General features: G+C 40.1%; 3 protein-coding genes across 4 annotated transcripts; 2 read left to right on the top strand and 1 right to left on the bottom strand.

The window, feature by feature from the left end:
* The first annotated feature begins 898 nt into the window (after positions 1-898).
* LOC104427292 (putative FBD-associated F-box protein At5g56440) lies at positions 899-9136 on the top strand. The gene is made up of 2 exons (XM_039305113.1): positions 899-1862; positions 8892-9136. Exons 1-2 carry the CDS (start codon positions 899-901, stop codon positions 9134-9136), a joined length of 1209 nt encoding a protein of 402 aa, XP_039161047.1.
* Positions 9137-9466: 330 nt separating this feature from the next.
* Positions 9467-12147, bottom strand: LOC104425013 (probable WRKY transcription factor 69). Of its 2 annotated transcripts, none has more exons than XM_010037575.3 (3): positions 11821-12147; positions 11587-11736; positions 9467-10333 (listed from the first exon to the last, which is right to left on the bottom strand). In XM_010037575.3, exons 1-3 carry the CDS (start codon positions 11952-11954, stop codon positions 9790-9792), a joined length of 828 nt encoding a protein of 275 aa, XP_010035877.3. In that variant the 5' UTR covers positions 11955-12147; the 3' UTR covers positions 9467-9789. The 2 variants fall into 2 exon arrangements, with proteins under 2 accessions (XP_010035877.3, XP_018720196.2); XM_018864651.2 differs by having other exon boundaries at positions 11587-11733.
* An 8432-nt stretch (positions 12148-20579) lies between these two features.
* Positions 20580-21757, top strand: LOC104427291. Its single transcript, XM_010040403.3, has one exon. The coding sequence runs from the start codon at positions 20735-20737 to the stop codon at positions 21542-21544; it is 810 nt and encodes a 269-aa protein (XP_010038705.2). The 5' UTR covers positions 20580-20734; the 3' UTR covers positions 21545-21757.
* Positions 21758-25161: the final 3404 nt, after the last annotated feature.

Here is a 25161-nt window from a genome sequence, read left to right as displayed (position 1 = left end):
ATTTTTCAATATGATAAATGCTTTTAAAACCACCTAGTGGATGGCGAAAAAATTGGCCACTTGACAAAGTTCAAGCTGCGTTCAAGATATATGACTATCCAAATTGACTAATTTGGTGAAACCTACTTATCGAAAATTTGGAAATTTGTGTAGTATAAAAGGTCCTTTAATAACCGAAATGCATTTTTTTCAAGCAAGAGTTATATCGGTTGACATCATAAAACATACATCTATGAAAGATCGATGAATAATTTCCATCTACATGAATAATTTCCATCTAAAATTCAATTTTAGCAAATACTTTTTTTTATGAGATTGCTCATATCGGTGTGTGAATATTACACTAATCCCATTAATAAGTTAAGAAACAAAATTAAAACTAGGATAAATAACCCAAATAGGGTTTTGCAAATTTAGAAGGAAATCACATTTTATTTCTCATTTATAGAATCCCATTAATAAGTTAAGACACAAAATAAAAACTAGGATAAATAGCCAAAATAGGGTTTTGCAAATTTAGAAGGAAATCACATTATATTTCTCATTTATAGAATCCCATTAATAAGTTAAGACACAAAATAAAAACTAGGATAAATAGCCAAAATAGGGTTTTGCAAATTTAGAAGGAAATCACATTATATTTCTCATTTAAAGAATCCCATTATTAGTCAGCAAACGAACAACCTTAGCCACGCTTATTTGGCCGGCCCAATCTGAAATCATCATCGCTCGCCCGGTATAAGTATAGTCTCAGCATTTGCATTTCGCCTGAAAGCTTGAGATTCTTTGCAGCGTTGCAGCAACGTCTGTTTTCTCTCCGTTCGCGTTGATCGCACCGTGCTGTCCTTCGCTTTTAAGAATTCGCCCTGTGCCTCCTGCGACTTGTGTGAGCGAAGCCATGAGGAGAACTGATGATCTCATAGACACAGCTGGCGGTTCAGATCTGCCGAAGAGCGAAGAGGATGAGGCAGTCGACAGGATCAGCGGCTTGCCCAAGGAGGTCCGCCTCCACATACTCTCCTTCCTGCCGTTCAGGTGCGCCGTCCGTGCATCGTTGATGCTTCGGCCGTTCCGTGGCCTCTGGAGATATCTGAGCAGTCTGTCCCTCAAGGATTACGATTACCGTTATGATTTCCATACCTGCGATCCTTCTCCTTCTGAATCTGGTGGTGACAGGCTCTGGAATTTCGTCGATCATGTGTTGGCGCTACACGAGAGCCCCGAAATCCATACGTTCCAAATCGTGGTGGGCTCCTATGCGGGAGTAAATTCAAGCAGAGATAGATTGCATGAGTGGATATCCTTCGCACTGAAGAAAAAGGTGAAGGCCCTCGATGTTAACCTACTGATGTATCGTCACCCAGGAGGATCACAGCTAGCTCGTTGCAGCGTGCCAAGTGCTGTTTTTACTACTAGTAGTCTGGTGGAGCTTCATTTGAGTGTACCTAATGTGGAATTTGGAGAACAGATTCAGTTGGAATCGCTTCAAAAGTTGTGGATGTGTGATGTTCGTTTAAGTGAGGAGGTGATGCGTAAGTTGATTTTGGGTAGCCCGTCATTGAAGAAGGTGTCTCTCCGGAATTGCAGTGGCCTACGAGTTCTGAAGATAGATAGACATCCATCACTTGAAGAATTGAATGTCCGCCAATGTAGAGTCCTGGAAGAAGTGGATCTTGCTAGTTCGGGCATCAAAATATTGGCCGTCTTCATCCTTAAACCGATAAATAAGATAATCTGTCCAAATGTCTCGACACTTGAACTGGAGGGACCGAAACTGGATGGAGTAAATCTGGAGACCGGCTCTTCCCTTAATGATGTGGCTCTCTATTTCCATCGTAGTGGAAATTTCTTTCTGGAAGAAGGTGATACCAAAACACTTATGGAAAAGCTCCGTAACATTACATCTTTTAGTCTGAGCAATCGGATTATGCTGGTAGGTTTCCATTCTGTTTAAATGATTTGAATTTTTTAAGTGATAAGATTAGAATTTTTTGATGCGAGAACTGGCAGTAGTGGCTGGAGGGTTTGTCCACTGTCCAAGTCTCGCAGTATACATTAATCTTTAAAACACAAACCATTTATTTTAGATGAGGCTCGTCTTTTTTGTTTCTGTCTTATACATTGTCATTCAGTTGATTTCATCTAACTTCTGCAACTAAATGTTTCGTGCATAAAGGATGATGTTGCCATTTGATACAAATGGATCTTTCTCTGATGTCCGTAGTTGTGCTTTTGATCATGGTCACTTAATTGGCAATCGTGTGAATAATTACGAATTATAAATTTTATATTGTTATAGGTATTTAATTGATTTTATTCACATTAATCACTTTCCTTATTTTATTTGTATCATATACGGAATCTCACTATCATCTTATTAAGGATACTTTCCTTCCTAATTTTCGAAGGAAACTGACTAAGCAATTCAACCGGTATCTTTGGGAAATTGCTTGGCAGGGAAGGAACCGTCTCTTTTTTAAGAGGGACGGGGCCGTTACCCGAGCATTTCTCTTATTTGTGGGCTATTTTAGGTGATTCAGCATTTTATTATTTGTTATAATAGAAGTCTGAATCTAATCTTGCCTATTTGATATAGGAAGGTTTAGTCAGAGTCTTTACTCAGTATCAATTAAGAGTGCTGTATCAATACTTCCAAAACTTAGGTATATCACAAGGAGATGTATATCAGTTAATAGTTAGAAGGGCTAGTAGTTGTTTGACTAGAATGATAGAAGTGTAGTGGAAACTGGATCCATCAGTTACTCTTTCCAGTAAACTGTAGCTTTCAAGGCCTAAAGCAGTGATTTCAATTCGTGAAGTAACGAAGATATCCACTCTGTTTATAATATCTATATAATCCGACTTATTAGAGGGGCGCAATAGCGATTGTTGTATCTTTGTAATTAACTTTAATTATCAGAACATCAAGCATTATCAATCAGATGCTATTCCTTTACTTTTCTAGAGTTTCGTCTATCCTATTTTGCGTTTGAAGTTTCTTAGTTCCTCCGATGGTTCTCAATTTTCCATCTCCAGGTCTTTACCAGATGGAAGCTTATGAATGAACCGCGTCGATCTTTCAACTGGAAGTCTGTGACAATGATACTTCATTTGGCAAAGCGGCACCTCCCTGGGATTTCTTACGTATTAGAGACTTGCAATTTTCTGGAAACACTTACCATATATGTTTTTCCATCACATAATGATATTGAGGTACGTACTAGAGATTTGTGATTTTTTAGAGACACTCAACATATATGCTTGTCCATTAAATATACAGGTGCCTCATAAATGGTGTTGGCGACATTTTTTGCTTTAGATTACAATTTTGCGAGAATAAGGAATATTTTTCTTTAGAAGTTAAATATTTTTATTTTTTTATTTTTTTGTCTTTAAATTATTTGTACATTCATAGAGAACTGTGGCACCTCTTCATTACATTGATAAATTTCTAGATTTCGTTAAGTATATTAACTTGCTATTGAGTTGTGGATATTGGATGTCATAAGCTGTTAATTTTTTAGAAATTAAATTTATTTGAATTATCCATGCTTGAGCCTTCTACTATGTTTACTATTTGTCAGGATTCTACGTGGGATCAAGCTTGTAATTTTGATGGGAGAAGTTACTGGCATTCAGTTGAGGGCACATTTCATTGTCTCGCACACCACCTCAAGAACGTGATGATATATGCATGTGTGACCGAACCATACGTGATCGAGCTAATCGAGTTTCTACTTGGGAACGCACTTGTTCTGGAGACAATGGTGATCTCTACCAAAAGGAATTTCAAATCTCGAAACGATTCCTACTATTGCACTGACGTCGCCCTAGAGACGCGCTTTACTTCGGATATGCTTTTGGATTTTTCGAAGAAGGTTTCTAGTATCCCAAGAGTCTCTCCCAATGCAGTAGTACACCTGACCTGAGGAAACTGATATGCATCTTTCTATTATACTTCTCAGGTTAACAAGCCATGTCTCTATCCTCAAATAAGAGCTTCTCTTAGTCCGTGTTCTCTTTTGATCTTATATCGATGGATTAAATAGTTTATCATTGGACACACAACTTCTCTGTTATCATTTTGGTTGGTTTATATGCTTTGCTTTTTCTCCAAGCCACTATTGCTTTCATAGTAACTTTTCAAAGTATGAATTAGGCGATGTGGGAAGCGCTACTCAAACGTGACGAGTCTATGTAGCTGGACTGATAGTGGTAATGACACTTCGGCAGTACGTAATCTATATGTAAAAGCAAAATAAGGCTAGGTCATTCATCTCTTCACGCGGCCAGAGGATGTTAACAGCTGATTTTTAATTTATGTCTCAAATGTGTGTAAAAATAGCAAAAATAGAACGAAATAAAGTAAAAGATCAGAATAATGAAAATGAAAAAAGAAAAAAAAAAACATTTCTGGGACCCATTTGTAGGGGTGAGCATGGTCCAAGTTTAGTTGTTCCAGCACCTAACTCAAGGACCAATTCACACAGTATTGGCATATAATGTAGGTAATTTCAATCTGCTATGCATGATACCATTGGCAGGTAGTTAGGAATTGTAATTGAATTTTTTGTTGACATCCAAAATCCCGAACCGAATCCGATTTCTTTTTTATATTGATTGATTGGATGAATTTGCTAATGTGTTGATTGATCGTACACATGTATGAGTATGATGGGAGTAAGGATGAAGACCGGTGATCATCATGGAAGGAGGTGGCCCCTTGAAAATAGTTAAGTCTAGGTGGATTAGTATAGTCTAGATTTAACTAGAATAGCTTAGTTAATTGACATAGGAAATATCATAGATTTATTTTGAGAGATATAATTAGAAAAAGTATAAATAGTAGTTAGAAGCATCACTTCCAAAAAAAGATCACAGTAAATAGATTAGTAAAATGTACAATTCACCTCAAATAATTGAATAGATAACGTGGAAGTGTCATTACTTAGGAGAAACTAGAGAGGGATTAACAGAACACCTAATATTTTAAAAGAAAACTTTGAAGGACAAAGTGCCAACCTGGGTTTCTTGTTTCTCCGAAAGTTTTGACAACCCTCGTTACCCATTTTAAGATAGGAAATTTGACTCTAAATTCAAGCTTATGGGATCATGACCTTAGGCTCAAGAATAAGCCATGTATCTTATTTGCCCAACTTGATATCAAATCAAGCTCATGAGGATCGTGTCTAGGCTTAAAAATATAGCCATGTAATATTCTTTGCCCGACAAGTATGGAATTTTCATTTTCGCACCTTTACTTTAAGTGTTTCAATACTCCAGTGTTTAATTTCCGTACTTCTAATACTTTTTTTTTTCCTTTTTAGAACGGTTAGGACAAATCTTGGGATCATAATAAACCCCCCCCAAAACCATCACATAAACATTTAACGACTTGAACATCTCTAAGACTCATAATTGGTAAACAAGACCAATAGATTACTTAGATAAACAACCAATCAAGTAAGAGCTACCGAAAAGGCACTTAAAGGAATTATTAGTGCAATCAAGTTCGTGAACCTAGAGAACTTCGATTGTGTAGAAAGTGAAATATTCTTCCGTGTTTCATTTGGCCAGCCCTAATAGGCCAGTGGTGACTCCCAATTTCCAACTAAAGTGAAACTCAATACTCGCGAGATAAAAGTTTGTGAGAGATCGCACCTAATTGAGGGTTGTCTTCCCTCTTTTCAGGGCATTACCTCTAAGTCCATCTTTCCCCGACCTAGTTGGGTAGGGTGGCAACATATTTCATACAAGATTTGGTAAATTATTAAAAGAATTTAGTAGTTTGGGATCGATTGAATAAATATTGCTAAGTGACTGGAATAGAAGCTAGGAACTTATATTAATTGGTAATTTCGTTGGAATAAAACTAGTAATGTGATAAACAAGTTGATGACAGAATGTAATTATTGTGAAGGTAATTCATGGATCTTCTCGTTGACTTTCATCCTGTTCAAAAAAATTCAACGTTTCGTGGGTCTTCTAAATTTGGAACGGTTGCCCCTTTTAAAGTGCTTGAATCCTCTGTTGGCTTAATTCACATCATTTATTCTTTTAGGGTACAATTTTTTCTAGCAATTTGGTTGACTAAAATGATTCCACGGATTAAGCATTTGAGGAAATCTATGAATTTCGACAAATCGTAGAGGTTTTTTCATTTGTGAACACCCATCACGGATGGAAGGCATCTGGTAAGTAATTTTCTATAATCGTGAAATATGTCAAATTCTCGCCTGCAGTTAAACAGGAGTCATAATTGTGATACTCAAGTGCTAGAGAGAGAAAAGGAAGGCGAAAGTTTGGACCTGTTCCGTGCCCGAATTGTTGCTCGGTTTAATGAACAAAGTGGGCATAGTTTGGAAGAGGATACACATGGTCATCCTGGATGAGAATAAAATGAAGTTCAAAATGTAGGCTGAGTTTGAAGTGCAAAAGACTTGCTGTTGCAAGAATATCTTCAAGCGATGTACTTTCAAATATTATGTGTTTAATGATTGGCCCAATTTGCTGATTTTGGGTTTAAGTTTTAGTTGGTCAACTGCCGTTCTTTTTTCTCCTATGAAAAGTGATTTTATTTAACTCTTTATCTATATTAGATTTATTTCTTCATTTTGGCCATGGCTAAATTGAATTATTGTGTACAAGTAGTCATGGTGATTGTGATGATAGACCCATGTTCTTACTCTTTTGCGTAAATCATATGAGAGCTTTTATCGCAACACGTTCTATTCGGTAAAGAATGGGGACAATTTTACATTATTGTAAATTTTTAGAAACTTAGGTAACTTTCATATATTATGGTAAATGGCTTATTGGTTATCTTATTAGTGAGCTATCAAATCTTATATTAAATTATCATTGGCTTTAATTAATCATCACTTTTTACCAGTACAACTAATTAGCGTGTTAGGTTGATGCCTTAAACGAGATAAAATGAAATACTCTGTAATAATTGCGGATGTAATTTGTAAATCTTCTCATTAACAAGCAACCTCGACTTTCATCCTATTTAACAAAATTCAACTTCCTGTGGGCCTTACTCAATTTCGGACTATTGCTCCTTTTTTAAAGTTGTTGAATCCTCTATTGGCTTCCTATGAATTTTGGAAATCGTAAAGGTTTTGCATTTGTAGAATACTACACGAAACAAGAGGCGCGGAATGCTCTACAAGCACTGACAAACACCCATCTTTATAAAAAGACATATGGTAAGTCATTCTATTACTCTAAAATTCTCGCATGCAGTTAAACTAGACCCATCAGGTGCTAGAGGGGGAGAAGGAAGGCGAGAGCTTAGAAAAATTATGTGCTCGGACTACTGCTCAGTTCAGCGGTGAAACTGACTGTACGGCCAAGTTATCCAAGAAGAGGAAACACATGGCCATCTTGGACGAGGATAAACTGAAGTTCAATACAATTTTCCGTTGAATGCATATTGCCTTTGAAGTGCAAAAGACTTGCTGATTGAAGAATTGCTTCAAGGGATGTACTACGAAGAGGAAGAATATGATGTTTATTATGTATTTATGATTAGCCCAATTTTGCGGATTTTTTGTTCTAGATTTAGTTGGTCGGTTGCCCTTCTCCTTCTTTTTTTCTGCTACAATAAATTGATGCGTATTTTCAGTATGTTACCCTTTATCTATAATAGATTTATTTCTTCTTCATTTTGGCCATTTAATTGAACTATTTTGTTCATAAACAGCTACGGTGATTGGTGATGATAGATCCATATTCTTACTCTTATGCGTAAATCATTTGGGAGCTTTTAGCATAACACATTCTGTTTGGCAAAGGGAAATTTTTTTACATTATTCTAAATTTTTAGAAACCTAGGTAACCTTCCAATACTACGGTAAATGACTTATCGGCTATCTTGTTAGTAAGCTATCCACTCTTATATTAGATTATCAACGGCTTTAATTGATTATCACCTTTTACCAATATCACTTACCAAGACGTTAAAGTTATCAACTCCCGCACAAAATTACCAATACTTACGAACGTTATTTGACCGATTTCAAAATTATCAACTTTACATCAAATCACCAACTTTTTTTTTTCTAGATGAAGTCACCGACTAATTTTATGTTATTAAATTTTATATGAGCCAATTATCTATGTTGATTAGGTTATTTTTAATTGAAATTATTAAGTCGTGTATTAGAATTACCGGGTTACCTACTACCAATTAAGTTATCAACTAGTTTTACGCAATTAACTCTTATTTGAACCACTTTTCACTGATCAAGTGATCAATTATGAACAGAAGCTAGCAACTTCAATTAATTCGTAATTTCGTTGGAAACAAAATTCAAACAAGACCAGCGATGGCATATAAAAGTTGATGACTTCAATGAGAGTGGATTGGTCAACTTGGAGAGCTTTGACCTTTTTTGACCTCAGAGGAATCTTACAAGTAATTTAGTTAGTGCTAGAGGTCATGACTTCCTATTTAGTTCGTGACATTGAGAATTTAGTTAGTGATAGAGGTGTGCAGGAGCTTTACAAGCAGAATAACACCCAGTCTCGGTTCAATCTTGCCTCAAAAATACCTGGAAAGGAATTATGATATCTAATATTAACTGCTGCACATCTTCTTATTGACACAACGAGGATCTGACTAGAGGACACAGCCTATGCGATTAGCGTTCACCGGATTTATATGTTTCTCCAGCAATAAATAAATTAAAGGAAAGGCAATCTACTGAACTCCTCAATAAACAACTTATGGTTTCACAAAACCATTTTAATGTACCGTCACTTCTACCAGTGATGGAGATCTGTTGAGGGACGTTGCTGTAAATCTATTCATTATCACCGAATGCATTGATGATCAATTGTTCTGCTTCTGAGGTACGGGGGCATTACTAGTGCTTGCTATACAGGAGATGTTGGCGCTTTCCTGGTGCATGACATCACCAGGCGTGCGACTTTTGAGAACATCGGAAGGTGGCTGAGGGAGTTGAGGGACCACGCTGGCCCCAAAATCTTGGTCATGCTCATTGGCAACAGGTCTGATCTCCGCCACCTAGTGGCAGTCCCACTAGAGGATGGGAAGCCACTCGCCGAGAATGAGTTAGGCCGAGGTCCTTACTCAGATTTATCCGACCATAAGCAAGAAAGCAGTTGAAGCGGATGACGACCTGAGTGTTTCTTCTGTTCCAAGTCGGGGACAAACGATCAATGCCGAAGAAGATGGGTCTGTTTTGAAGAGGATTGGATGCTGCTTTAGTTAAGGGGGGTTTCTTTAAGCTGCTTGCTGCCACTAGGGAGGGTCTGCCGAGTGCTCCCTCCGTGTATATCTTTTCTTACCCAAGATGGCCATTGTTGATGCAGGGAATGCGGAAAGTTAATCTAAAGCTAGTCAGGCCAGTTGAATTCGATGACTAGGTCGAATGGAAATGATGGTATTCCGAAGGCGAACTATTGTAAGGAATTTCGTCTCGACAATGTTGCAATGCAAGTTCAAAAACCATGAACTAGTGTTTCGCCGGTCACAGCAAAATCCAGAATTCTACATAGAAGAACAAGAATATACTATTGGCTGCCTGTACTAGGGTAAGACGAAAGCATTCTCATCTGTCGTCGTCTCCTCAAATGGGGCAACGCTCTTTACTGTTTTACAATTGTTGCGACGACCCGGTGGGATGAAACGACACTGCAGCAACGTCCCACAAAGAGATTCGTCGGTGCATGAGACGCCGTGTTGCTTCTCGCGGCGCGTGACCCCCGCCGAGTCGGACTGATACACAGAACCGCTTGATTGGATGAGCAAAACCTAAGCTATACTACATTGCCGACACAGGGAACCGCGCTCAGACCGCGCCTCCGGCTCTCTCCCTCCGGTTCGAGTAGCTTAGTCCGCCGGAAAACCAAGGAGCACTCCGGCAACTCCCCCAAATCGGCGAACAGCGGATCCTCGCCCTCCTCCTCCTCCCTCATCCTATGTACAGGCGCCGCTTCCGCGCCGCCTCCCTCGTAGACGGGCCTCTGCAAGAACGACGACGTCGAAGCCACGTCGGCGAGCCAGTCGAACCCGGGGTCGAGCAGAGTGGCGCCGCCGATGAAGCCCGCGAGCTCGTCCGGCTCGAACATGGCGGAGATGCAGTCGTCGGGGTCGGCGGCGGAGGCTGAGGCGGAGGCGGAGGCGGAGGAGTCGCTGACGGCGGCGGCGCGGAGGTGGTGGTGGTTCTTGGAGGAGGAGGAAGGGACGGCATGGTTGTGGTCGGAGGAGTAGGTGACGAGGAGGGTGGTGGGGTCCAGGCGGCTGCGCTCCACTTGCTTTCTGGCGGGGCAGCCCTTGGAGCTACTGCATCGGTAGTATCCCCTGTCCAATCCCATTGCAAACAAAAACACCTCAGCAAAAATTTATGATTATTATTCTAAACTAAACATTGATTATTTTTATTTAATTGTCAATGATGTAATTAGCAATCAAGTTAGTCCTGCTGCTCGCCACTCCGACCGTGACACGCACGCGCCTCTTGCAGCATCGCCCGCCTGGCTACAGCTAACTTTCTTCACCCACCACCGCCGCCACCCACGCAATGCAATATATGCAAATGCTATGTAGGATGGCTACATTATCATCCTCATAGGAATCACGTTTTCACGCTAAACGCCTCTTTCATATCTCATGAATAAAGACGCTAAGGCGATAAGATTGAAAGAAGTATGTTAGCGAGTAATACTAATTTTGTATTGTGCCGACATTGACTTTTTTCAATCTCATATGCAAACCGGGCTTTTATAAGCAAAATAAGCAGAACAAAGGAGGGGCAAAGCAAGGGAGCTATAGGCATATTAATTACCAAAGAGTACTAATGTCAAAATTCTTCGTTTAAGCTCTAACGAACGAGCGGTCATTCCTCCCATCAATTTATACTTCCTTTTCTAGATTCTACTTCTACCCGATTAAACTGTAAACAATTCTATTTATTAGCCATTTACTTCATCTTTAACTGTAACCAACATCCAAAACCTATAATGTTATGAGAGATTTTTGGTGGATTTAACCGAGCAGCCCCTCGAGAATGTACATTTATTTTAATTTAACAGTTACCCTAATAAAAATCCCTCAAGGATTAGCCCTTGATAATTTTTCTTTCCCTACATTTTAAATGCTATGTAAATCCAGGCTAAGCTTACAGGGAGCCGCATGTTCATCCCCAAATGCCGATGGGCGCGTGACATAACGTCAACAAACCACGCCACAACTACTATAATGTTCACTTCGAATCAGCCGGCCTGCGACTAATGAATCGACGGGCAATTAAAATTTAATTAAGCTGCATTTCCAAGCCAAGCCCCATCCCTCTCGGCGTATTATACTATGCCCGACGAACCAACCAGCTCTCTCACCCACCATTCACATTGTCGCCGAGATCCCCCCCTAAAAAAAAAAAGCAACTCCGCCCCCTTTGCCGGCGGCTAAATTGGTTTCGACGACGCCGCCTTTGCTTTGCCGGCTCGCCGACACCGATCTCTCCAATAGCCATTCATGATCGCGAATTGCGGAGGATTCTTGTCGCGACTATGTTAAAGAGTAACCGATGCTAATAGAAGTGGTGGATTTGGTACCTCGGGTAAGGCGAGCCCTTGATGGGCTTTTGGCCGTACTTCCTCCACGCCCACGAATCGGACGGCGGGTAGGCCTCCCCTTTGCTCTTGGATCCCTCGGGGTCGCCCGCGATCGGAACCGACACCACTCGCTTCTTCACGCTCTTCCTACTTCACGAGAATTCGGTCCCCATTAATCTCGACATCACGGACAGCTCTACGGAAGAAAAACAAGCACTCGTCGAGATGCCTCACCTTCTCTTTTGTGACGGCTCGCTAGCATTCACCTTGGAGTCGTCCCCCGAGGAGGGCGAATCGGGGCCTTGCTCGGGCTCGGGGTCTTCTTCTTGATCATGCACGAAGGGGTTGGTGTAGAACCGACGATCCATGAGCCCTGCTCGAAAATTGAAGCCTCGGACCCCCTCCTCTTATGAGAAGCTTCCGATGAACATTAGCCGATTCGCGCTCGGTTCGCCGGCTAGGGAGCACCGTCAGCCGGAGAAATTGGAGACAGAGAGGAGTGATTGTTGAAGGGGAAAAGATGGGGTTTAAGTTTAATAGGAGGAGAGTCATGGGGGGTTGACAGATTGGCAGTTTGCGTAGTTTATTTTGGGGGACGTGCAAGCCTATACGCAAGCTCAATAATTATTAAATTATCATTATTCGAGCCTTAATTAATTAAGTTTTAAGAGGGGTTAATCAAGTGGAGTGGGGTTTAACATGGGGAATCATGGAGCCTTTTGTCAAATGAGGTTGATGGATAAGGTGGGGAATCGGACAAGGTTCGGATGCAATTTGTTACGTCGATGGCTCGAGATATATTAAGCTTTTATCTTGGGTGGGATTACGGGTTCATTGAATCGATTAAAGCAGCATTTTCGTCGCGTGCGGACGGAGATCGAGACTTAGCTCAATGATTAATTAAAGGGATAAGTCATTTAATAATCGCTAATGCTAGCAAAGGAAAAAGAGACCCGTCATTCGTTTCCATTCAAACGTGCCTAAAGAAATAATAGCTCCTAAGCTTTGCCATGCCCCGTCCACGTCCAGGGTGTACCCAGGAATATTTAATTATCTAAAATCTCCATAAAAAATAAAAAATAAAAATAATAAAGTTTTTCTTTTTTGGGGGGCTTCTGTTCAACCTACAATCTCCGGAGACCATATCCTATTCCTAGCTGTTAAATAGCATATTACAATATTTTGTATAAAAATTTCAACGACATATATAAAGGTATAATGAGTTATGATATAATAACATTATCTCGATGGATCATAAAAAATCTCGTAATGAGCAAGATTAGGCATCGGCCTTTCATTTAAGGTTGGTTGTCTAACCCACCCAACTTTGATCCCGGCCTAGTCAAATCCGGACATAGAATCTAAATATTGTTATGAGCGAGACCTAAACCGCCCACCCTCTCTTGATGATCAACTCTAGCAAAACCTTACTTCAATTTATTTGATATGGTGGTGTGCATATATATATTTGTTGTCATTTCAAAAGTGAGGTACAGAGATTCTCACTGAATCGCCGAAAAGAAACTTGAAGGTGATGTGGATTCAAAGGCACTGATTTTTTGGGCTTCGATCGCATGGATGAATAACTAAGTCTTTAGATGGGCCTCAACTCTATTTATGGCGATTCCATAAGTTACTTTTCTACACGACACATCTGACTTTTTGGACAAATAACTAACTGATTTAATTTCATAATCATAAGGCTTTCCGTTTGAGGGTACAAAACCCAATGGACAAGTGAAATGAAAATATGCTATTTTCGCAGCGTCACAATAAGATCAAGTGCGGAAATCTCCTTTTTCTCCTTTTTTCATGTCAAAGGACGTGAAATGCGTGGCATTTAATATAAGTTGGCTCAAATAGATAAAACTCTGGCCCCGTGGAGCACCATGCGAAATCTCGGAGACCATATAAACACATGGAAACCCAATTGATTGGTCCAAACATAAGATCGTTTGTAGTGACAGCAAAAGGTATCGAACTTGTACCGTGTCTTGTAACACCCATCCACTCCTCCACTATTAATTCAACCACATCGTTCGAGGAGAAGATGAACTTTGTAGCCAATATATCAAGGATTTAAGATCATTAACCAGATAAATTGGTAATGTTTGGCCTTGGATGGGGAACTAGCCCTATATAAATGAAGAATCCCCATAAATGTGATCACCTAACTTATTTATTAAAATCTGACCAGGAAAAAAAAAACTTACATATTAAAATGTCCATACACACACAATAAATTGGGCAGAAGTAGATTTCGACACCAATTTATTTCGCATGTGCATCCCTTGTTTATCAAATTTTATGTGTCATTCCTAATTTAGTTTGAACACGAGAGTATTAATATATCTCCCATGATCTATTTATAAGGTTTATATGCTTTTTATATACATGGAGTTACTCTTAACTTATTACCTTAAACTTTTAGATTTGATTTTCTAACTTGGTATCCAAACTCTTCTTGTTTGAGAAATGGCCTATCAAGTCTCATCAAGTCTTTCTCCACAATAGCAACGTCAGCTACGTTTGTGTCTATGCCTCCCCTCTTGGGAGCTATTCTGACTCTTTTAGCCTCTTTTCGAAAAAGCTTAGACAAATTGGAGGTTGGAGACCACGGACATATGAATAGCATATAAAATCCATGTATAAACGATGCTAAATACTTTAACATGAGGTATAGATGTGACGCAAAGATTTTGATTTTGCATGTTGAACACACTATAATGATTTGTTTTATTTGCAATATAACAGCCAGCGAATTTTCTTAATTAATCTTAGACTTTCAAGATATGGCTATTCTCATTTGCTATAATTGATCCCAGATATTATACATAGCATAAGGAAGAAGGCTATACATGTTGTCTCAATGCTTGAATGAATGATAGATGCACTTATAACAGAAAGCAGGATTAAGAGCAAACCGGTAATGCTAAACACGAATTCTGCTTTGGAGGAATCTGCGTGGAAGCTCATGCCTCGAAAAACTAATTAACAAGAGAAGACTCGAACTTCAACAATTTTGGGTCGTGCTATTGAAAATTTGTCCAAAAGTTGAATCGACTGGAGCGGGAACTAAACGCGCGACAATGATCGAATCATAAAGTAATGAGAACGAGATCGGCAGGTCTACTTATAATCTGAAATGGTTGAAATAAATGCGTCGTTGTTTGACTAAATCTTAGGGTGGAGGGACCTTGCGGAAGGCAAAAGTGAGGGGGCAGGTGTTCGATTGCGGCAGAAGGTAAAAGTGAGAGAGAGAGTAGTGCTGACAACTAGCGAGACCCAAAAGACAAAAAAGGGTGGCACGTTTTCTCAGATATTGATGTATGATTGCATGAAATTCTAAATAGGAAATTTAGAGTGTGTTTGGTAACGTTTTTGTTTAAAAATTATTCAAGGAAATAGAAATAAAAAAAAAATTATTTACATTTAGAAGAACAATTTTTTATCAAAGAACGCATTTGGTAAACTTGTTCCTAGAATAGAAAAAGAACATAAACATGTTTGGTAAATTTATGTTTTTTTTTTTTTTTTTTTTTGTTTCTTTTAATTTTTAATTTTTTAATATTTTTATTTTATTTTTCCTTTTTTTTTTCTTTTTTTTCTTTTTTCATTTTTTTCTTCCTTTTGGCCGGTCGCCAACCTCGGCCATGGTCAGCGATCGGTCGACGAGGGCCAGCGGCCTCACCCAGCCACGGCGAGGCTCGCTGACCCCCAACAAGGCCGAACTCGCCTAGCCACCGACAAGGCTCGGCGTCGCCAAGCCACCACTAGGTCGGTGTCGCCTGGCGGTGGCCCAGCGAGGCCGAGCCTCGCCGGCCCAGCACAAGGTCGACCTCGCCTAGCCTCTAACGATGCTTTGCGACACCGAGCCACCGCTAGGTGATGGCAATGGCCCGCGACGCCAAGCCTCGCCGGGGGCCGGCGACGCTCGACGAGGTTCTTTGGCCCTCGACAGCCGGTCGCTAGTCATGGCTGAGGTCAACGACCAGCCAAAGAAAAAATAAGAAAAGAAAAAAATATGAGAGAGAAAATTTGTTTCTCGGAAGTGTTTGAGAAACAAGAAACAAGTTTTTTTTTTTTGTTTTTGTTTTCGTTCTAAATTTGTTTAGGGAACAAAAAAATAGATTTGGAACAAAATGCAAATAAACACGTTTTTTCTTTTTGTTAGAGAACAAAAAAATAAGATTTATGTTCATAAACAGAAAAAAGAAATACAAACAAACGGGCCTTTATAATAATCCACTCGAAATGGGGTCCATTTCTCCAAATTTTCTCTCCAGACTTTACTTTATTCTAAAACACGTCATGAAGCTTATCGCTCTAGCCAAATAACCCATGAGCTAATCGCCAGTGAAAGAAATTGTCGATCAACAAACATGTGCTCGGACGCACAGTCTCACCCCTTTCTTAGTGTCATTTTCGTCTGAAAAGACTCATGTTCCTTTCATGTCACTTGCATGCACGACGGACAATCTTCACCCTCAATTTCCCCCAAGTTTTCAACTCAGAGAAAAGGACTATGGTTTTTAGAGCATAAATCAAAGAATTATAGATGAAAAGTCACTCCAGATGCAGGAACATTTGTAATTAGAATGTTGTAGATAGAGCGAACCTAGATAGATGCTATCCTATGTGAAAGAAGTTTGGGTAAGGTCACTTGAAGGGCAAATGTATCCAGGTAGGCACGAAACATGCATGCACCAAACACGTTTTGTTCAATCGAAAATATATTCATAGGCAATGATCTTATGTGTTATTATGCTAAACTGATGACATTAATGAGATATTTTAGAATAGAGTAGTTTGGGAGCAACTTTAGTGAAAGGGTCCCACCACTTTGGGGGGATTTTTGGAATTTTCCTATCTAAAAGCGATGATTTTCTCAAATTTCTTCGTTATGAAAAAACAATCTACGCATAAGTGGTGAGGCAAAAAGATTTTCTTTTCATTGACTTTATTTTGACACGGAAATTCTATTACCGCTAAGGGCTAGCACAGTTGAATGGAATGTCAAGAATTTGCAACTCATCGGAAACTAAAGGTTACTTATTCATACGTTTTCAATTTTATGCAAATTATTTTTGATTGGGGATACCCACATGGGCATCAAAAGTCTGGACACTAATGGGATTTGCATGATATTCATGGGCCTCTAAGTGGTCAACCCTTTACATACCTGTTGAAATCATACATGTCCCTTGAAACTTCAAATTGGATGATCTTTTCACTAATCTCCTCCTTTTCTTTTTTACAAGAAAAAGAAAAGATCTCCCCCGTCTGTTCTTATTCAATTTCAATCATGGGGACTGTATGAAAGCTATGTGAGAACATTGATCAGCATTAAGCAGCGCGTGATGTTTAATTTGTTGAGGGGTCGTTGTCTCCATCCACATGTTAAGCAAGCCAATTCTTTTTATTTATTTATTTATTTATTTATGGTGGAAACTTGCTAGAGTTGAGGAGCACGATCATCAATTATCTACCTAACGCTACATTACCAAACATGAAATGTTAAAAAGCTTTGTTGGATGTTGCCCTTCAATGATTTGATTCCTTAGCACCACCTAATGTTACGTGTCCCTCTTGTTATAAGATCCTGTTCATGGACCCCCCCCAAAAAAAAAAAAATGATACTTCACCTCACAATGCCTTGAAGTGCTCTTGAAAAAGGATTTTCATTAGGTTTCTACTAGATAGTGAAGTTGTGTTTTGGACGACAAACCTTGTTGCATGATACATTCCGAGATTCGATCTATTAGTAAGTGTATATGCCATGTGTTAATTGCATTTAAAACTCTCGCATGAGGTTTTGGAGAGTAGATCTAGGTGAGTTAGGGCTGGACTTGTTTAGGCTTGAACCTTTAAAGGTCTCGCGCAGACGTGAACTTACGGGTCAGCGCAAGTGCCCAAGGCTGCCCCAAAAAAACAAACATGGTCAAGTCAGGCCCGTCATTGGCCAAATTTTTTTTTTTTAATTTTTAAAATTTCAGTTAAAAAATTAACAAATATGAAAAATAATATCATCTTTTGGTGTCTATTTTATGTCTATTTCATTTTTCTACTTTACTAATATTTTTATACTATACTTTTATACTACATTAATAAGGACAAATTTTTAAAAGTCAGCACTCAATAACTAATTCAATAATATTCTTTTAACTAAATATATGGGTAGGCCCTAACATTTTTGTTCGGGCCCACCCGACGAGTCTAGGGAATGTAGCCAAGCCTGCCCATAAAGTTGGAGGGCTTGAGGTGGTCCCCGTGGACCAAGGTCCATGTGAGAAAAACACGTGCAATTAGTATAGGCGATTTAATGAATCGTTAACTTAAAAATGATTTCTTGTGCAATTATCTTGTATAATATCATGTTCACAACATGCATTTAAGCTTTCATATAACTTCATACCTACCTATTTATAATCATGGTCATAATTTGGAGTCAATTGAGCAATAGCAGACAATGCAATTTTGAGAGAGAGAGAGAGAGAGAGAGAGAGAGTGTTCTAATTTTCACACCCAACAAAATAAATCACCACGCTTAGGGTTAGTATCTTCAGTATGAATAGGGGAGGTCATCATCAATCATAGGTCAGTTCGAAAAACAACATAGTTCTGTACGTATACGCAAGAATTGAGGGCGTGGACCCGTTGAATAAGATTCCCAAGATCAGGCCTTCATGTTGATAGACACAAGGTCGCTCTCCATGGATGACCTCCCAACTTTTTGTCTCGATGTTCGACACGTGAACTCTCTCCTTTCTTTCGACTAAAAAAAAAAAAAAAACTCTGTTTCTCTCGTCGTTCACACTTGACATCACTAGAAAAATCACGTGAAAAAAACGCATCAAGTAAAAAGTACACGTAACCTTTAGTCCGATCCGATGGTACCCGCAGCATTTCCACGCGAGTAGTTTTCCTTTCCTCGTCAATGCTATAAAAGCATCAGAGCGAGTTAAAATTCCTTTTCTCCCTCCCATTTTTGTCTTCTTCCAAAACGACAAAATCAGATAACACCCATCGCTTCTAATCCAATGACCATTGATTTGCTTTGCAAATATCGTTCATGCACCTTTGAACAGAACCTTAAATTGGACAGACCAAATTGCCCTTCCTTACTAGCTCGTTTTAGCCTATAGCTTGGGTTTGAGCAGTTTGGTTTCTTAATTGGTTTTTACAGTTTTGGATGGGCATGAGAATTTATCACAGAAAATGTCATTTTCGTAAATAAGGATGCAAAGATAATTAATGTGAAAGGGTGAAGTAATATCTACTTTAAGAAAAATAGACATGTAATTGATTATTATGAGAAAAAGTCTTTTTCAAAGAAAAAAAGATAAGTTGGACGAACAAGTCTAGATCATCAGATGTGAAAATAATATAAGACCCACTATTTTTAAAGATACACATCAAGTTTAGCATAAATGCTTATTATCACAATTTCTCCGAGCATAGTGTTCAAACTTTTTTTCGGTGGGGCATTGACGTGAGCTTTACTCATGGGCATGTAGGGTCCGTCATATGTACAGCTAATGAAAACAGCATTCGAATAAACGAGGTGGTAATTCCTCTTCCCCATTCCACCCTCGACTTGAACCCAATATTACTGTTATAGCCCGGACGTGATGAAACCTCACAACCGACATTTTATCTCATGCTCGTCGGTAAATAAATCCTAGGAATTAGTTAAGGTGGTGAGGCTAATATTTACTTAAGACTAGAGAAAAAAAGCTGGACTTAGTTATAATTTTAAGTACCATTGGTGGGAGAAATTTTCATAAGCAGCCTTAATTACTATACAAGTGAAAACACGGCAAGTGAATGAAAACGTCAATGGTGACTATTATTGATTAAGGCTACTTACGGTGAATCTCTCTCTCTCTCTCTCTCTGCATTAATGGTGTTTAGAATGTTAAGATTATCTTGGAATAATCGATTGATATGTCTATCACATGAATAGAGGATCATGATATTATCGGACATTCTCTATACATCCTCTAATTCTCTAGATAGATTTGGGCTCCTTTGCTTCTAGAATAATTCGGGAAGAGTTTTTTTTTTTAAGAATTTAAGAAGAGTTTATGAATTAGAAAAATAGGATTGTTGCCTTAATCTTAGTATATTATAGTGGACGTCATTGCCTTTAGTACTAGGGGTAACCAGTTCTTGGATTGGGCTAGTTCCACTCTAAATCCGTGGTCCAATTCTCGAGTTGGATTGGTCTAGTTTAGGGTTTTGGCAATTTTCTTTTATTTACTCTTTAAAAGAAAAGGAAAATTAAAAAAAGAAAAAGAAATATCGATTTGGATGATTCAATTTTGCACTTGAAACCTGGAACTACCTAGGTCGATCTAGTTTCACGCACCCGCCTATATGGCACTATATCCCCTATGGCGTTCACCTACCATGCTCTCCCTCTCTTTCTCTCAGCGAAGTGAGAACGACCCAAAATATGCAGCCTTTATTAATGACCACACGTTTGGCTCGTGAGGAGCACGACGATTGTTGTCGAGGTGTTTCCAAGGCGGCAATGGCTGTAGCGGAGGCAAGGTACAACGCTGAGGCAGTCGACTTAGGGACGAAGAGAGGGGGAACACTCGCGTTTCCATTGATGATCTTTCGGAGCAGCAACTATTTAATACAAACACCAATGTACGACTTTCAAAAGACACGTCGCGCCCGAATAAACAAATTCACAAGATAACCTAATTTTTTTCGTTAGGGTTAAAGAAACGTGCATGTTTCACCCAACGGCCTCTCGAAAGGACTATATTTATTTCTCTCTGCATCCCTCACGTGCCACTATTCAAATCAACAAGTTGTGTATTCTATAGCCGACAGGCAGGCGGTAGTTAGCTCGTGAAATCAGTCAAACGAAACGCGACTCCCGTGTCGACGACCACCATGAGTTTCTTTACTTCGAACCTCCTTAAATAAAAACCAACGTTTAACCCATCGGTCTCCGCCGAAGATTCCGCACGCGATATCAACTCGAACTCAGGGGCATCTCCGTAATCCACCCCGCATAAATATCGAACCTTTCTCCTCCCTAATCTCCCTAACCTAGTTCCCTCTCTCAACTTCTTCGGAGCTCTCGTCCTCTCCTCTCTCTCTCTCTCTCTCTCTCCTGCCGACACGACACATGTCTGCAGCAGAGCACGTCCTCGAGCTCTTCGACTCCTTCTGGTTCCACTGCGCCGTCTTCAGCGGCAAACCGGCCTCACCGCCTCCCCCTCCTCCTTCCTCCTCCTCCGCAATGAGGCCGCCCTCTCATGAAGACCGCGGCGACGAGGACGACGACCGTCTCCTCCTCGAGACGAAGCTGTCCCGCGCGCCGACCCTCCGCGTCAGGTCCATGAGCGACCAGTTCTTGGGCGGCCCCGGCCTCGACTCGGACCCTTTCTCTCCGAACTCGGTCCTCCTCGCCGCCACTCCGAAGCTCCAGACCATCCTCTCCGGTAAGGAGGTTTCGGACTTCGAGGGCGAGCCCGCGACGACCAAGAGCGAAGAGGAAATGGACGAGTCGCAATCACAACCTGGGAGCAGCAAGAAATCGGAGAACTCTAGGAGGAGGAATAGGAAGAAGCGGAGCAAGAGCAGCAAGAGCCTGTCGGAGCTCGAGTTCGAGGAACTCAAGGGCTTCATGGATCTGGGGTTCGTGTTCTCCGAGCAGGACAGGGACGACTCGGACTTGGTCTCGATCCTTCCCGGGCTGCAGAGACTGGGATTGAAAGACGACGGCGACAGAATCGAAGTCGAAGAGACAAAGAAGGCCGATGAGACTAAGGTCCCGAGGCCCTACTTGTCCGAAGCGTGGCACGGTTTGGATCGCCAGAGGAAGAGATACGAGGATCCGCTGGTGAACTGGAGAGTGCCGGCTTTAGGGAACGAGATGGCCATGAAGGATCATCTCAAGTTCTGGGCTCACGCTGTTGCGTCCACCGTGAGATAGCAGTGGCTCATCATTCTCGTTCTTTTTCCAGTTTCTCCTTTGCCAAAAGTGATGTCGCTAGCTTTACTTCTCTGGAATTTTTTCTTTCTTTTCCTTTTTGCCTTTATTTTGAACTACACAATCTTCATCTTCCTGTTGTCTTTGAGGGGGAAAATCCTCTAATCTGTAACTGTAAATAAAAGGAAAGAGAAATAAGCTCCCTTGGTTTATTTATTTCCTTGGTCACTTATTAGGTTAAATTCCTTCGTTTGGGATGACGGAACGTTTTTCGAAAGACTTTGTCAAAATTGGGAGGTTGACGTTTGACCCTTATGGCCCCATTAACAGAAAAAAGAAGAAGGGAAATGGAGCCAGAAGCAATTATTTAGCTTAAAATGCGAAGCTACATGATGTCAAGGCCCTCTTGAAATCGGCAAGTGGGGCGTGCCTTGCTGCGCACTACTGCGGGATATCCGAAAGGTATCCGATGGAGCGGATCTTTATCATTAGGTGAACCACGCATATACAAATGGAGACTTTAACCCATCCACCCCGAGTTGATCTTAATTGCCAATCATCGCGGGTGCTACGTTTAAAGCAGGTCCACTCCCATCGAATCGAATGGTTTGAATCCACTTCGTTCGCGGCCGGTTCGCTTGATAAAAAAAGGATTTTTATATAGCATAGATCTGCTTCTTTGTCAAAACATCTCCACTATGCTCCCGTCACGTAGTGGGCACGGCAATCTTATTAATATTGGCTTTTTGGGGTTGGAAAGGGCAGTGCTTAGCATTTAATTGCAAGGGTTGAATTGTTTTCGAAGGGTGTGCTTGTTTTGATTGACACGCGTCAGTGGTGATTGATTAAATTAGCAATGAGCAACAATTTGGCATGTAACCATGGTTAGAACCTTGTGATGCGGATGTGGCATTTGTCAGGCATCATACTTCATTTTCAGTAGGGGCCCCTTTGCTTGCATCATTGAACTTGACCTTCAATTTGAAGCAAAGTGGAAGAGGGGTTGGGGGATGAGACGAGCACCAACATAACGATTTTTCTAGAAGAGGACAATGTTTTGCTTCACTTTGCCTCGTTGGATGTAATTATCTTTAATAGTGGCGAATGCAAGATATGTTTATCATTAAACTAATGCCACGTGTGATTCTCATCGAAAATATAAGTTGCTAGAGTAATATAAGTAGTCGGTCTGTAAATTTATAGAGATTGGAAAATTGTGATATCTAAATGCGAGCTATATGAAAAAAAAAAAATGGTCCATTTTCTCCAATTTAATAGTTCTAGCAACTGCTCCGCAATTATTCGTCAAGACCTGTTTTGGGATTTAATTCAATATATCATTTCATAAACAAGTAATCATTTTAATAACATCACGACAATTCTTTTTCATAATTTATTTTTTTTTTTTTCGAAAAAGAGGGGGCGCGCGCGAACCGGCGGGGATAGCCGTCTCCTGGACCGCATGGTGAATTTTATAACGTCCCCTCATCTCTCAATTCAACTTCGCAGGAACACTTTTCGTTCTAGAACGGGCGAAATTGCAGGAGCTTTATAGAGAGAGATAAGAATCCACGTGCACGAGAGAGAGAGAGAGAGAGAAGAATCCACGTGCACTGGAACAACGTGACGCCACTGAATGGAGCTCAGCGATACTTTGACTGGCTGCTGCTGCAGAGCCGTGAGAATTTTAATTTGCGACATCTTTTTCTTTCTGAGAATGTCGTACTTTGTCAGTGACCCTAGGAAAATGACTTCTACTCTTGGGAGACACCCCATACTCGTTGGTCGTCCATATTTTGAGTGGGTGTCACGAACTTTGCCAGTAAGAAAGCCAAGTGCAAAATCTAAGCAGGCAAAAGCGAGTGAACTCCAACCTGGGTCTCGCCCTTTTAGCTCATACATGCATTAAGCAGCTCCTTTTTGGATTATGATGAGCAGGAAAAGATGATGAATCACATGGTGCGAACTGTCATCTACTCCTGAGTCCTTTCTCTCGTAGTGTGACAACTGTAATTAAGCACAATAAAAAAAGCATAAGCTGCGCAAAATTTATTAACAGCAGACCGATTATTTTATACCATGTGTGAGGCAGAAAAAATCAGAACTTCACTCCCTAAACGTGACAAGCCACTAGATTAGCAAAGACTAAACGGTAAAATCGGAAAAAAGTTACGGCGTAAAGATGAAAAGTTCTTGAATGAATCCGAAGCACAGCTGAGACGAAGTGGCCTCATATGCATATTGGTGCATGCATGGCTTTTTCATCTGACTGCCAAGGCACAAAAGCTGACAAGATGTTACTAGACAAGGTGTGTCTTTTTGTCTGTTGTAACTGGGGCAAAAGGGGTACTTGCCCACAGCTCCTGACTCTAAAGTCATAGAGAAATGAGCAGAGCAATTGAGAATCACATGACAAGCTCCCAAAATTAGTTGCAGAAACGAGGACACTAGGCCCGGGATGCCATCTTTCCGAGTGAGCAATGAAAAATAGAATTGTTCTCAGGTATTGATGTTCGCTAATTTTGATTCGTTAGGGGAAGAGATTCGATCATAAGATGATAAGATCATAAAACTTTCAAACATAAAATATGGAATGTAAATATATGTGTGAGGTGGATAATTCAAAAATTCAATTGATAAGATCATACCATTTCTGTACTTTTTATCTATTGGAATGGGAATCTACTAAAGATATATTCCTTTCACAAACTTCTAATAGTAGTATCATAATATCAAAAATACATATCAAAATTTTCAAAACCAAGTTGATGAGTAGTCAGTGGTACAAGATTCAAGTTAAATACATTATATTGCCTTTGTATGCATTCTCAAACCCTAGAGCAATGAACAAGGGGATATTAAAAAAAGTTCACGATAGGAAACAATTATTATATGATGCAGTTTATTAACATCATAGTACAATTACACAAACAGACAAAACCATATAAAAACTCAGTTTCCTCTACACCAGCTTCCAAGTAAGGAATATGGGACATAATTAGGATGGATCATCGTGGCCCACATAAAATAGAGGATGCCATAGCAATGGCAGAGTCGAATTCAACATCCTCTTGTCCAGTTCTTACACTCACATTCGTCAAGGTGGGATATGAGAAGTTATAATCTAAGTCATTTGGAACTTCTGCCACTTCTAAGACTTCGATGACCGTTGACATGGAAGACCTCTTTGTGAAATCAACTTGCAAGCACCACGTGGCGAGCCTCATCATGTCGACCAACTATACTTATCGATCACATACAACAACTGTCCTTCATTACTCTTTCTCTTAAAAACTCCTAACATGAACATGTATTCTTGATCTCAAGATTCGTTGAAAACTTCTCATCTAGAGACTATCTCCAAAATGATCACACCAAAGCTATAGACGTCCACTTTCTCAATGGTTGCTGCGCAAATCCATTTCCTGGCCAAATAGCCTGGAGTTGCCCTCATCATGGTCATAATTTGGCTTTGGTCCCTATCAATTAGCTAAGGCAAGCCAAAATCTGCAACCTTAGCATTAAACTTTTTGTTCAAGAGTATATTTTGGGGCTTAATATCCATGTGCACTATCTTCCATCTACATTCTTCATGGAGATAACTAAGGCCCTTTGCTATG

The sequence above is a fragment of the Eucalyptus grandis genome, chromosome 11 (genome assembly GCF_016545825.1).
Source record: "Eucalyptus grandis isolate ANBG69807.140 chromosome 11, ASM1654582v1, whole genome shotgun sequence".
In the NCBI taxonomy this organism is placed as follows: Eukaryota; Viridiplantae; Streptophyta; class Magnoliopsida; order Myrtales; family Myrtaceae; genus Eucalyptus; species Eucalyptus grandis.
The sequence above is the reverse complement of the archived record's forward strand: the minus strand, read 5'-3'. Positions and strand labels throughout refer to the sequence as shown.

Bases quoted from the DNA above. Each gene is read 5' to 3' on its own strand.
- LOC104427292 (XM_039305113.1), top strand. From the start codon at position 899: ATGAGGAGAACTGATGATCTCATAGACACAGCTGGCGGTTCAGATCTG. The intron at 1,863-8,891 runs GTGATACCAAAA...CTTGCTATACAG, and splicing joins AAATTTCTTTCTGGAAGAAG to GAGATGTTGGCGCTTTCCTG.
- LOC104425013 (XM_010037575.3), bottom strand. From the start codon at position 11,954: ATGGATCGTCGGTTCTACACCAACCCCTTCGTGCATGATCAAGAAGAA. The intron at 11,737-11,820 runs GTGAGGCATCTC...ATTCTCGTGAAG, and splicing joins GAGCCGTCACAAAAGAGAAG to TAGGAAGAGCGTGAAGAAGC. The intron at 10,334-11,586 runs GTACCAAATCCA...GGGATTGGACAG, and splicing joins AAGGGCTCGCCTTACCCGAG to GGGATACTACCGATGCAGTA.
- LOC104427291 (XM_010040403.3), top strand. From the start codon at position 20,735: ATGTCTGCAGCAGAGCACGTCCTCGAGCTCTTCGACTCCTTCTGGTTC.